Below are 14,002 nucleotides of genomic sequence, written 5' to 3'. Positions count from 1 at the left end.
CCTGAAGTGCTTGGGTTCGTCGTGTCGGCTGGAGAAGATGGCTCTGACACATCTCAGGATAGAGTAAAAAAACACACTGCAGAAATAGATCCCCCTGGGCTACCACCTTTGCAAGAACCCCTTGTCAGAATGTCCTGCTTGTGAACACAAAACTCTCCCAAGCAAGGTGCTGCTTTCCTACCCCATGTCCTTCCTCCTCAGAGAGGAACACACCCTGCTTCAAGCTGTGCTTAGAAAAGGAAAAAACAAATTAAGTACTCTTGGAGGAAGTTCATTACAATACAAACCTTAAATTTCAGTTTGTATTACAAGAGAAATGATGGCCAAATTTGCCTCTGAGCTTCCTGCTGCTATTAAAAGCAACTGGAGTTGTGTCTGCACAGGCCTATATGAGGATGATGGTCTGGATGAGCTGCTGTAATGAAGAAAAGTGTGTGCTGGGATCTATATTCTGCAGGCACCGAATTACAGCTCCTTTCAGCACGAGAGCCCCCTTTCATTTCTACCTCACGAAGAAAGAAATCGCACTTACTGTTTTCAGGACTATTTAAAATTTGAAAGCAACGCAGTGGTGACAAGGTGATGAAATTTTTTTTTCTTGTTTCTGACAGGCCAGGTAGATTGCAATGTCATCAGAACCATCAGCCTGACAATAAATTTTTCATGTGTCATTGATGGTGGGAAAAGAAAAGACCCCAAAGTGAGGAACAAGTTTATCAGAAGGTGCAGGCGTTACTGAATACAGTAGCTTGCAACAGGCGACCTTTGGGGAGCACATGAGCAAGCAGAACAAAGTATTCTCGTTAGGCAGTTAGGAATCAAAGCCCTGATCTGTTTCCAATTTCTTCCACTGCTCTTGACTAGCTGAAATATAATCAATATTCCCTACTGTGTAAAGACAGAGCATCCCAGCCAGCACAATCAGGTGGCTTACTCAGACTGCCATGAAATTGTTCCTCATGAGGATGTACGATAAGGTCATTGATCTTGTGCTCTAAGCTACGGGTTAACAAAAGGATTTCTGAGATTAAAAAAGAACTTTTCAGACAATCACTTGACTCTGCTAAGAACTTTAGCTACAGTTTCGGGTTTTTTCTGGAGGTCAAAGCCTTAACCTCTGAGCCTCTCCAAGCTATGTCAGCCACAGCATATTTACGTTAGCAAAAGCAGACCTGTATTTCTCATTTGGGAAAGGAGTGCGGAGGACTGTCTCCAGGTTGGTGCAACGTGCACATGCAGCTGGGCTGGAAGTCTGCTGAAGCTGAAGAGTTTCCAGCTCTGTTGTCACAGTAACTGGGTGACTCAACGTGACATGCCATCTTTGGGCCTGAGCCATGTGTGCACACTGAATTTGTGCCTATACTTCCAGATTTAGGAGATTCTTTATTATGCTGATTAATTACTCAGAGGTGAGATTTTCTGTTTTTTTCATGGCTTTTGACTAACTTCACTTGCAGAATCAAATTTTGGTTAAGAATTATTGTTAAAGAAATTTCATTAATTAAGCAAAGGAAGTTGAAAGAATAAGAAACAAAATGATAACATAATGAGGACTCGATCTTCATCTGCTGCTTCAACAACTGAATAGAAATGAGATACATGGTCTACGCTTTCTAGTGAACAGACCCACAATAATGCTTTTTAACTTTCTCCTACCCTTTTGATTTTTGTTGCAGACATAACGACTATGGGGAAATGTGAGCAAAGAGGAGAAGGAACCTGTCATCCCCCTCACAGCTTCCACAACTCACCTGTAGCGGCTGGGGTGCACATCTGAAACAGCAATGAGTGTACCAGTAATGAACTTCTTTAGATAGAGGCTAGCTAATGTGGCAATGGGTTGGCACCTCCCTGCCCAGGTGTTCACAGAATTGTATGAAAAATAATCATTTACAAAGGAATTATTTCAGATGTAAACAATGCAAAACAGCCAAGCACCACAGCACTATTAAAAAAATTGCGAAAGAGGAAACAGGCACATTATCATTCTTAAATAACATGAAACACCTCTACAAATGGAGATAAAAAGACTAGGACATTTCTATATAGCACTTTAACTGGATTCTCTAAAGCCTCTGGCATACAGCTCTTCACCTCTGTTTACCAGCCTGATGTAATTACTTATGCCCAAACTCAAACAAATTAAACAACATAAACAATTTAACCTTATGTTTACCACACCACTTACTCTCCACAAGAGAAACAAGGCAATAATATGGTAAAAATAAAAGCAATTACCCTCAGGAAACCAGAGACTCCTGAAGCAAAGCGATAAGGAGATCCTAAAAATGTGAATATTGCCCTTATGAAGCACCCAGCTAAACTTCTACTTCAGTAGCTACATATTGCTTAGACAACAGTCAAGTAACCACTCACTTAATTTAATTTTTAACAATATCAATAATGGCAAAAATAATACCTGGGGTTTGTAATGGAAAGTTATTAACAGGGCCTTCAGTTCTAACAGCTACTGTCACTGCGGAGCTCTGCATTTATAAAATGCATACGGCCATCTTTCTATACTTAGTTTTGTTTATTCACTTATTTTCAAAGCAGAGAGATTTAACTGCAGGTGCCTGAAAAATCAAACACCAGCAAAAATGTATAATGTCTTTACTTGGTTTATTAGCAAAAGCTTGGTGGTGGTGGGACATTGTTAGCCTTTGTCTTCTCTCCCTCAAATTAATTGTAAAATTTTAGCTTTAGGTTGCAGTATAGCATGGTGCTTCAGAATTTGTCACCTCCTTTCATTTGTCAAAAACCAAATGAAATGAAACAAATGTCTGCTCCCAACTATTCTCTGCACTACACTGAGAATGAATCATGGTTTTTTCTCCCTAAGCTACTGCATGAAATAGCCATTGGCTCTGGATTACCTGAGCTTTCTGTAACATAGTCATGCCTTGTTTCCAGTAACTTAAGCTTTAACTTCTGTAATATCTGCAGAAAAAAATAACCACAGCATTCCTGAGAAAGACACATATCAGAAAGGCTGATCAAATATGTCACAAAGCAGCTTGAAATTTTTTTGCCCAAATGTAATCTTTTCCAAATGCAAGTATACTAAGTTTTCTAGGCACAGAAATAAAACATAACTATCTTTGTTGGCACTGAACTTCCAGTAGGCAACACAGCTTCTTCCCCCACTGTTCAGAGGGGGCATACAGAGTTTCTTTGGTCACAGGAATTGAGTTCTAAAAAAAATAAAGATACAATATTCTTCAGGGTCCTGCAATTGAAAAACAAGTTGTCACAGACAACTCAAAGACTTTGGCTAGCAAGAGCATCTTGGCCCCAGGGTCTTTTGTATTTGAAGAAATATATTTCCTCTGAATTACCGCTATGCTACTTACTGCTGAGATGCTACATGTTTCCTCAGATGTGACTGCTTCAAACAGGCCCAGGAGAAGTACAGATGAATTTTCACCTCCAGGGAGATTCTCCATCTTAAGCCTGAACAGGTTTGTTGATCTCTCTATCTATACTTCTCTGTATAGATACTTTTTTCTGTTAAGTTACTGGGTTTGTTTCCTTCATAAGAAGAGAGAGTTTAGGCTTCCTCTTCTAAAGAACAACTAAGACGACTGTTATGCTGACAATAGTAAATCTATACTCTGCTACTGCTGGGCATACAGACCACTGGTGGTAGAAAACTTTATGTAGAACATTTTAATGCGTCACCTTATGGGAGATCAATCAATCCTCCAGCCAACCTGCATCTGGGATTCAAATGTGTCGAATTCAGCTTGGGAAAAATTTTTACTTCCTCTTACTCATAGAGCTGAGTTATTTTAGACAAATCGTGGCAAAGATGGTGGAAGACGGAACAGTGCGACTCCCTGCCACCTTCGTCTCTTGCTCTCTGTACTATTTTCAGAATCAAGGATGGAAAGGAGCTGTTAATCATCCAGGAGGAAAGAGACAGATTAAAAAAGCTTCAGCCAAAAGACCTTCTGAGTATGCTTTCCTTCTTTGGTTCTGAACGGGAAAACATTTGTTATCCTGGAAAGCCATGACTCCTGACAGCACAAAGCTGAACACAACAAGTTTAGGTGGCCTGCGAGACCACGGAACCGTTTTCAGACATCACCCACACCTTTATCTGCATTAAACCACTGATACTTAGGGCAAGTCTCACCATGTTATATGCTGCAATATAGTTGCTGGGGATACAGACGACGAATATTTCTGTCCATTTTTCCACCTCAAACCTTCATAGTTCTTTAAAGATCCTTACCTTCAACACTACTCTTGTTGATGCCATTATTCATGGAAGTACAAGCACACGTGCCAACAAATGACTACCACAAGGACCCAGAAATATTTGTACTCAGGTTGTAGAGCTACTTTAGATTGTTAAAATGTGGTTATATTTAATTATTAATAACAAAATCATATTCCTTTCCTGTTCATAAAAGTTAACAATCTACCTAATTTAATTTACAATGTCAACTCAGAGCAAACAAAAAAAAAAGAACCAAACCAAACCAAACCAACTGAACAGCCTTACTAATGTTTAAACACCATGAAAATATAACCTCACTACCAGGGAACATGTCTGCTCACTGGAAATCCAGATATGCAGAGTTCAGTAAGTATTTCATGGCTGAAGCTGACTTTTTAAATGCATGACATTGTTAATCCTTATTACCAAGATGATGATAATATTAAACGTCCAATTCCACTGTAGGCACTTTAATCTGATTTTCAGGTGCCAGTTCATTGCACTGTACTATACAACAAAGCCAAGCAGAAAGGAGGAAGATGGAGCAGAAAACAGAGCAGGCTTTAAAAACCATGACCCTCCTTACAACGACAATAGGATCCTGCACTTTGGAGATAACGGCGCAGACACAGTAAGTGGAATTGATCATTGGCTTTTAATAAGAAATCTCACACAGGCACAGCAGGGCTTTCTATAGATCTAAACACAATTCTTTTCAATTTAGTTTGGCCTTTTCTTGAGAAGTTGATAAATGAGCAATTTTTTCCCTGTCCTTTATATTGGAAGATTAATTAGACACATCACTGGTAGAACCAAAGGAATAAAAGCCTTGTGCAGTTTCAGGGCCTTTCTGCAGTTATCTCCTTTGCTTTTCTGTTGAATTTGTGTTGTCTTTCCACCTCTCACAATACCAAAAAAAACCTGAGTATCTAGATAAATACACATATATACATATAAACACAAAGAGAGAGAAAGCACTAGAGAGAAGAGAGCAGCTGAGCTATTTTTACTCCTTTCCATTGAAACTCACATAAATCAATACATAATTCCCTGTTAAACCATGCCTGCAAAAAATTGCTTCCAGATAAAACAGCAACAGATGTATGAACAAAGTAATTCACCCACATCAGTAAGGTGTGAGCTTCAAAATACCAGTTTGAATTCAAAACATTTAAATAGCAACGTTATTAAAGTAAAACTGTTTTAGAACTACACAAAGAACAATTCTGAAATGAGAAAAAGCTCAGCACAGCTCCTGCTACCTCAGCCTTTTCTTTTCAAGCCCGCTAGTAGAGCTATTCTCCATGAACCATACAAGGGTCCTGGTGCAAGCCATGACTGTGGGTGTGCCCAGGAGGGATCAGTAACCTTGTCAGTACAGTGACAGGTGACAAAAATGTGTGAGTTTGCTTTGCATTTAAAAAGGCACATTCTTTCCTCACGGCCATTTGCTTTTCTCACCTAAGGTGCTGAGAGCAGCAACTCTGTAACACTGCTGGGTCTGCTGGGGAACCTTATTTCCTCCAAAGGGGGGAGAGGTTTACATGGTTAGGAAGAAGCTTCTCTTAGAAGAACTTCAATATACCAGGACCTTCCTGCCTTGAATGAGGATGGAAGGTAAGAAAAGGAGTCACCATAATCCCAGAGCCATGTAAAAGAAGATATTACAGATGCTGCCCCATAAACAGAGAAATCTTCCCTGCAGGTTCCTTTACTCAGTTCCTGTATAGCCCACCCCACCTGTTCCCCTCTTCTTCACTGGGCACAAGTAAACCCACACTTAACTTCCCCATGTCTCTCCACCTGTCTGCTACACTCGACTTCACAGCATTTCTAGATCTGCAACATAACACATTTTGAAAGTTAGCTCTGCTCAATTTCCAAAGATCACAGCACAGTCATGGAGAAACGGGCACAACTCCCTGAGTTCACTTGAAAACTGTCAAACCAGGATATTTTCATATGGAGAAAATCTTTCAGTGAGACTTATTTTCTCCCATTCTGCAACTCGACTGACAGAAGTTGGGTGTAAGAATAGAGGTGACAGGCTTCCTATATTAAAATCAAAGGACATTACAATTTCTTTAGGATGTACACAAATCTCTACAAGAGAAACTGCATTATGAGATGCAAAAGGCAACTTTTGCAGACTTAGATCTGCCTCTGCAGAGGCAGATTTAGCAAGTATGCAGAATGTGTTAGTTGTTTTAATAAAATAGCACCATCAAGCTTAACCCTTGTTGATCTAGAATAGGCTCCTTCTTATTTCATTTATCAAATTGGGCTTCCAGAGACATAGAAAAACCTCTGAAATACCTTGTAAAGAGAGAAAAAAGCACCCCCCTTCAAAAGCATGAGTACAAAAAGCACTGGTATTCATTCTATGAAGTAGGAAATTAGGGTAGTTCCTTATTCTAGAGATATAATATGCAGCCTGCTCTGGTCAGGCAGAAAATTATCATTCCCAAACTCATATTTACAACCGTAATTGTTACTGACTACTCAGGGAGAAACATACCCTGCCCTCTGTAAAGGCCATCACAAAATGAAAGGTATGCTCATTATAGATTAGAAAATTAACAGGAAACGAAGGAGTAGGATCTCCTGTTCATGAACAAAATTTTCATCTTTTATTAAATTTCATTAACCCTTTAATTAGCATCTGACACCCTACTCGGAGAATTAATGTCCTTCTCCTCTGACTGTTCCTGAGCTGGGAAATATGTGCAATACTGGGCTCTATCTGTCCTGAGAGTCTCAGCAGATGTCTTCATAGACTCAGCCTCTTCCATTTGAATATACCTTGTACTCTGCAAATGTTAGCTGTAATCCAGCAGCCAGGTATTAACATGACCCTAACTTTACATATATGCATGTAACATGCATATAACAAAAACAAAGGGTATTTTCTTAGGCCATATTATTTCATAGTATGAATTAGTTTAAAACATTCCTAAACCATGGAACACTGCCCAACAATCACCTGCTGGAAATACTAATATTATTTCTAATTCCACTGACTCTGTTCACAACGATTTCCTTACTGGTAAATGATCAAAATTCAGACCTGGTGAGTAATCATCAGAATGAGACATTCTGTACAGCATTTTATATACAATTTTCAATTAATAAGAGCTTTTCCTTCATATTCGCAGAGCTGTTCTTAAGGGAGAGATTGATCGTAATTATTTTTCCTTTAAAAACAGGATGATAAAACTATTGCCAATACAGCACTTTCAAAATCCAAGTGTTAGGCCCTGAACTCGTGAGTTAAACTTAGAAGTTGTGAAATTAAGGAGAAAAAACACTGAGTATATATCATTTGCCTTCTCTAGAACCATGTCAGCTAGAGCTCAAGAAAAAAAAAAAGGAAGCAAGGAGAGGTGGATTATTACTACATGTTAAACTCCTACCTTCTTTTGAAGTAATACAGGAACAAACTAAAAAGAAACACTGGAAAAGATACAGACTATGAAACCTGGGCATATCATGACTCTGTTTTCACATCTCTATGCCTCAGTAATTAGCTTAGAAACCTAAAGAAAATACTCCCTGGCACTTACTGTGTGATACTTACTCGAGAAGCATCTGGTGTTTAGTCTACAAATGCTAATACAGAAGTGAGATGCAGTTGAAAGACAGTGTCTAATTCATACAGCAGAAAAAAAACCCGCATGTTTAAGGGTCTTGCTTGGGTTTTTTTCAACAGAGCAAGTTTTGCCGCATCCAACAAGACAGCTACTCCTCCTGTAACCTCTCATTCCCTCTCATACCTCTTCTAGTGATGGTTATCAAGACTATAATTTCCTATTTAAGCATGTCAACTCCTGTAATTATTAGCTCCTGTTTGTAAATAAATACCATAAATATAATATCTAATTATAGAACCACGGAATAGTTGCGGTTGGAAGGGACCTCTGGAGAACATCTTGCCTAAACCACCCCTTGAAGCAAGCTTACCTACAGCAGGTTGCTCGGGGCCAGTTGCATTTTGAATATCTCCACAGATGGAGATTCCACAGCCTCCTTGGGCAACCTGTTCCTGTGTCTTGATCACCCCTGAAGTTAACAAACAAATAAATAGCTTTTAAATAAATAACTTATTTTATTTCATTTTGTGCCCACTGCCTCTTGTCTGTTCACTGGACACCATTGAGAAAAGCCTGGCTCCCTATTCTTTAGTTCCTCCCACCAGGAATTTATCTACATTGATAACATCCCCCTGAGCCCTCTCTTCTCCAGGCTAAACAGCACCAGCTCTCTCAGCCTCTCCTCACAGGACAGATGCTCCAGTCCCTTAGTCGTCTTCACAGCCCTTCACTACACTCTCACCATTGTAGCTGTGTCTCCTTGCCCTGGGGAGACCAGGCCTGGCCATAGTAGTCCAGATGTGTCTCACCAGTGCTGAGTAGAGAAGGATCACTTCCTTGATCAGCCGGCAACACTCCTCCCAATGCAGCCCAAGATACCACTGGCCTTTGCAGCAAGAGCTCACTGCTGGCTCATGCTCAACTTGGTGTCCACCAGGACGCCCAGGTCCTTTCCTACCAAGCTGCTTTCCAGCCAGTACCCGTGCCTGGTACCAGCAGGTACTAGTGTATGGGGTTGTTCCTCCCAGGTGCAGGACCTTGTACTTACCTTTGTTGAACTTCATGAGATTACTGCCGGCCCACTTCTCCAGCCTGTTGAGGTCCCTCTGGATGGCAGCACACCTATCTGGTCTATCAGCCACTCCTCCCAGCTTTCTGTCATCTGCAAACTTGTTGAAGATGTCCTCTGCTCCATCATTCAGGTCATTAATGAAGAGGCTAAGCACTACTGGTCACAATATCAACCTCTGAGGTACGACACTAATGACTGACCTCCAAATGGACATCCTGCTGCTGATCACAACCCTTTGAACCTAGCAATTCAGCCAGATTTCAATCCACCTCACTGGCCACTTATCTAGTCCATACTTTATCTGTTTGTCTAGAAGGATGTTTTGGGAGACAGTGTCTATACTTGCTGTATTTGAGATGAACAACATCTTCAGCTCTCATCTCCGTCCACCAAGGCAGTCATCTCATCGCTTAAGACTATCAGGTTGGTTAAGCATGATTTACCCTTCATAAAACCATATTGATGACTCCCAGTCACCTTCTTCATTATGAGCTGATTTTCTTTTCCACCTATCAAATAGTTAATGTGCCATCTCCAGGCAGAGATCATGTTCCTGTGATTCAGATTTGGCTCTCTAAGGACATTCGAGTTGGCAAAAGTGAGAAAAATTGATCCAAATAAATAGAAACTGTGAATGTGAAGTCAGTTCAACCCTTGTGTGTTTTAATTTAATGTGGGACATCGAGTTAACAGGGTTAAGGCATCACATAATCACTCAGTAGGGATGCCTACCAGAAATACTAAGAGCAGTCTGAAAGAAGTATGAATGGAAGTGTCTGCACACAAAAGCACCAGAAGAAACGATAGAGAGAGAAAGGGCTACAAGAACAGCAAGTATTGATAAGCAAGGACACGAGTGACAGCAGTCAAGCTGGCAAACAATCAGAAATGTTTGCTACATCTAGATCAGAAGGCTGGCACCCTGGTGAGGCCGTATTAGAGATGACCAGCCAGTCAAGACCCACAGAAAAGCTACAGCACGTCACCACTGCAACACAAAAACAGACTGGAAGCCACAAACCCACCCACGGTGAGGAAACAGAGACAAAGGATAGCAATGACAGGGTGGAGCAAGCAAGCTTCTGAGGGAACGATCACACCATGAGAACTGTTTGACTCCTAAGAAGTATAAAAACTTTGTCTAAAAGGCTGTTTATTGTCATTAATCAAGAGGAACCCATGAGACTTAGTGAGGACTTTATAGCCACTGCCCCTCATCCTCACCACACACAAGGGATGATCCTAGCCAGACAGAAGCCTTAGTGATGGTGAGCACATGGGTATCAGTATGAGTGGCATCTATGACAGGGGGAGTGCAAGTGAGTGAAAACAGATTCATTTAAAGTAATTACCACCCACCCCTCCAATAAGATCCTGCACTGCTTTTCCTCACAATAAGTTCTTGAAGTCTTTCACATTTTCACTGTTTTAAATATACCACCTTAGGTTCAGAGTTTTCCTTATTTAGATTAACTTTCCTAACTATGCCATTAATCCTGACAACAACCTTAACTAAAAGGCTCTGAGTTTCAGAACAATCCTCTCCACGTGCTTAGTTGTTCCTAGCTTAACTCAAAAGACTGACTGAGTTCAGGACACAGTCCAGATCCCCTCCTATGTCTTATACTTGAATGAGGAATGAGTCACATGCCCAGTGACTTGGCAGAACCGAACTCCCAACTATACTCCTGGCAAGGGTGGGGTGTTACTAACACAGCAGAAGGTAATGTAAATCTTCTACTTTTTCCCATCCCTAATAACCCCAGGTCTCAGCCCTGAATTCTCCCTCCATTCCAAAAATTCCTACTAGCCCTTGTGTACTTCTGTAACACACAGGAGAGTGCCTTGACTCCATGTCTGCTGTCCTCTTCCATGCTTCTCTCTTACAGGCTGGAATCCGGAACGTGCAAAATCCTGCATAGGCAGTGGATTCACTGTCAAGTCCTTCAGCTGCCTTCCCATTCATGTCAACAGTTCAGAATTTTATACTCTGCTTTTGAAAGGCCCTATGTGCTGAACCCATATGAGGCACCATGCACTGACCATCTGCCTTAAACTCATTATAAAATACTTTCCCAACAAAACACATCACACACATATACACCCAATACAAAACGAAAAATGAATGAAAAATATCGTCATATGGCACACAATATATTACACAAGAAAATGAGAAAGGTAGGCCCAGGAAAATTGACAAATATCTCTCTAAAAAGTACCATGAGGACTTCTTTTTTAACCTCTCATCAGAAGAATACACACTAAGTAAACAATACAAGGATAATTTTATTGTACTTGGTAAGTCCTTAAATTACTCATTTTCAAGAACTGAGCAAAGGACTAAACACTAAATGTCAAACTGTAGTCTTTTACTCCCAAATACTCTCTTTCAGTAGCAGAGCTCAAATCTCAAGTCCAATTTTAATAAAACCTTTGCACAGATCTTTTTTTCTGGCTGGAATAAACATTAGTACAGCAAGCCTCACTCTTTCACAAAATAGGAGTTTTAACTGCTATGGAAAAAGCCCTTGCTTAATTAACTATGAAATTAAGCAGCACAAAAGCAGATTAATAAATATATTGAGAGAGATACAAAAAAAGGTGGAGTGTTAGACGTGCATTCTTTCTCATGGGATGTTCTTGGCCCATTATCAAGCCACACCCACACCAAAACCACATTTCCCATCAGTGCTCCCACTCCAAGAAATAACAAAAGCACTTTTTTTCAAGATCACTGTTAAGCCCATCCATAGTTATACATACTCCAATAAAAAAATCCCAGAAAAAATAGCAGACCTTTCAAATGACAGGTTTATGAACCTCTGGCCATTTGTAACAGTCTTCCACCCTCAAAAACTTACAGTCAGACTTCTCTAACTTGCCATCATTCATTACAAGCCCAATACTTGTGCTCCAGACGCTCAAAGAAGCCTACCTTTTGCAGTACGGTCTTGGATAGGGTAGAATATGAAAAGATATTCTGTCTTGGGAAGCTTGTTATAAAAACAGAACTAAGTTTCTGCCACAATATAACTGGTTTTGTCATGGTTTAACCTGGCAGGCAGCTAAACACCACACAGCCATTCGCTCACTCCCCCTCAGTGGGACAGGGGAGAGAATCAGAAAAAAGGTAAAACTCATCAGTTGAGATAAAGACAGTTTCATAGGACAGAAAAGGAAGGGAAAATAATAATAATGATGATAAAAGAATACACAAAACAAGTGATGCACAATGCAATTGCTCACCATCCATGGCCAATGCCAGCCAAACCCTGAGCTGCAGCTGTGCCCCCCCACCCAGCCAACTGCCCCCCGTTTTTGTTCAGCATGACGTCATATGGTATGCAATAGCCCTTTGGCCAGTTGGGGTCAGCTGTCCTGGCTGTGTCCCCTCCTGGCTTCTTGTGCACCCCCAGCCGCCTCGCTGGCAGGGCAGTATGAGAAGCTGAAAAGTCCTTACTGGTGTAAGCACAGCTCAGCAACAGCTAAAACATCAGTGTGTTATCAACATTATTCTCATCTTAAATCCAAAACACAGCGCTATACCAGCTACTAGGAAGAAAATTAACTCTATCCTAGCCAAAACCAGCACAGTATTATGCAGCAGAACTAGTAAAATAAATAGCTTCTGGGTAAAACAAATAACATCTGACCTTTGGTTGCATGATTATCATACATTTGATTAATCGGTTTAGTGTAATCACTGTTTATAAATCAATTAATGAGTTAGGGAGTTCTGATAATTCAGATTGTTCGATCATGCATCAGTTTTCTACTTAAATTATTAGCTTGTGCCAAAGCAGACAAAGAAGGAAAAGCTGAGCTTTACTTTCTTTAAATATAAAAAGTGTGTGCGCGTATGTGTATAAATATACAAACATATATAAAAAGTAATAAATTGATGATTTAATTACTTTACTTTCCACATGCTACTGCCATTCTTAATATTGCACCTTACTTTTCCTGTAAAAACCCTGGGTGAATAAGGAGAAACGAATACCATCCTTACCTTAATGTTGCAAGCTTGTTCCATCAGTCTTCTGGCGTTCTCTTCAGCTCTGTACCTCTTGGGCAACTGAACCCTGAAGAATTTTAAAGCTCCTTCAAAATCAGCTTGTAGAAGGTCCTCTTTTGAGGTCTGCAATTAAACACAGGGAACTACAGTAAACACAGAGAACATGCAGTCATGCTCTTTTACTGGATTTGTCATTCATTGAACATATTCCAAACCATCAACATTCACATTAGCTCAAAAACATCCTCCTTGAAATCAGCTCTCTAACCCCTACCTCATAAAACAAAACAGAGGCTAAAGCATATCCAAGGAATCCTAGGCAGAGCAGCACAATCAGAGGACTGTAACACATTAATGTATTTTATCCTTCTATACCTGCAGGGTAAGAAAGGGATTCTGGCTCAGCCTGTCAAGATGTCACTCAGTTGGGGGGGGGTGGCGGGAAAGCAACAAAAACCTAGGAGAATTGATAATCTTTTCTAGAGAGCTTGTGCATTAGACCATTGCTGATTCTCATAATGCTGTCCTCAGAAAGACAATGTATATATAGATATATATGGTTGCAGACATGAACAGCAGAAGCAGAAATGCATATGACTCATAAGAGGCATCAGCAAGTCAATGTGCATAAGTCTGTGACACAATTTCTCAAAGAACACTATGCCAGAAAAATGTTTTACATGCTTATTTCTATATCTCTCATAATACGGTGCTTCTCAGTGTGGTATCAAGCTTAACAGGTCAGAAAATGTTAAACATTCAACATTAAACCAGTTCTGCTACTAACAGAGTAATATGATTCACAGGGACAAATGTATTCATTTTTAGATATCCTAAGAAGTACACTGAGAGATTTAGAAGATATGAAACACCAAGCCTTGGGATGGTTCCTTTAATTGGTTCACAGAAACTCTGCGTCCAGACAAGACATTGAGAACATAATCTCAAAAATGTGAATTTCAAGATCCTTAACCCAGAAAGAGTGAACAAAAATGCATCAACGTACAGACTAGCATCATGGAGACCAGCACTGTGTATCGCAGTTTTGTTACTACAAATACCTGAGGAGCAGCACAGGTTCTTTTCGAAGGTTAATTGCT

The 14,002-nt window shown here is 40.2% G+C and overlaps 1 protein-coding gene across 3 annotated transcripts in view; it reads right to left on the bottom strand.

Annotated features, from left to right (window-relative positions):
- The window catches only part of RABGAP1L (RAB GTPase activating protein 1 like), a 261,437-nt gene that overhangs the window by 52,275 nt on the left and 195,160 nt on the right, over positions 1-14,002 (bottom strand). For all 3 annotated transcript variants that reach the window (XM_075096820.1, XM_075096821.1, XM_075096828.1), the window contains one exon: positions 12,897-13,025. In XM_075096820.1, the coding sequence (XP_074952921.1) occupies positions 12,897-13,025 (129 nt within the window). The remainder of the gene's footprint in view (positions 1-12,896; positions 13,026-14,002) is intronic.

The sequence above is a fragment of the Phalacrocorax aristotelis genome, chromosome 6 (assembly GCF_949628215.1).
Source record: "Phalacrocorax aristotelis chromosome 6, bGulAri2.1, whole genome shotgun sequence".
NCBI lineage: Eukaryota > Metazoa > Chordata > Aves > Suliformes > Phalacrocoracidae > Phalacrocorax > Phalacrocorax aristotelis.
This window is presented reverse-complemented; position numbering and strand designations above follow the sequence as displayed.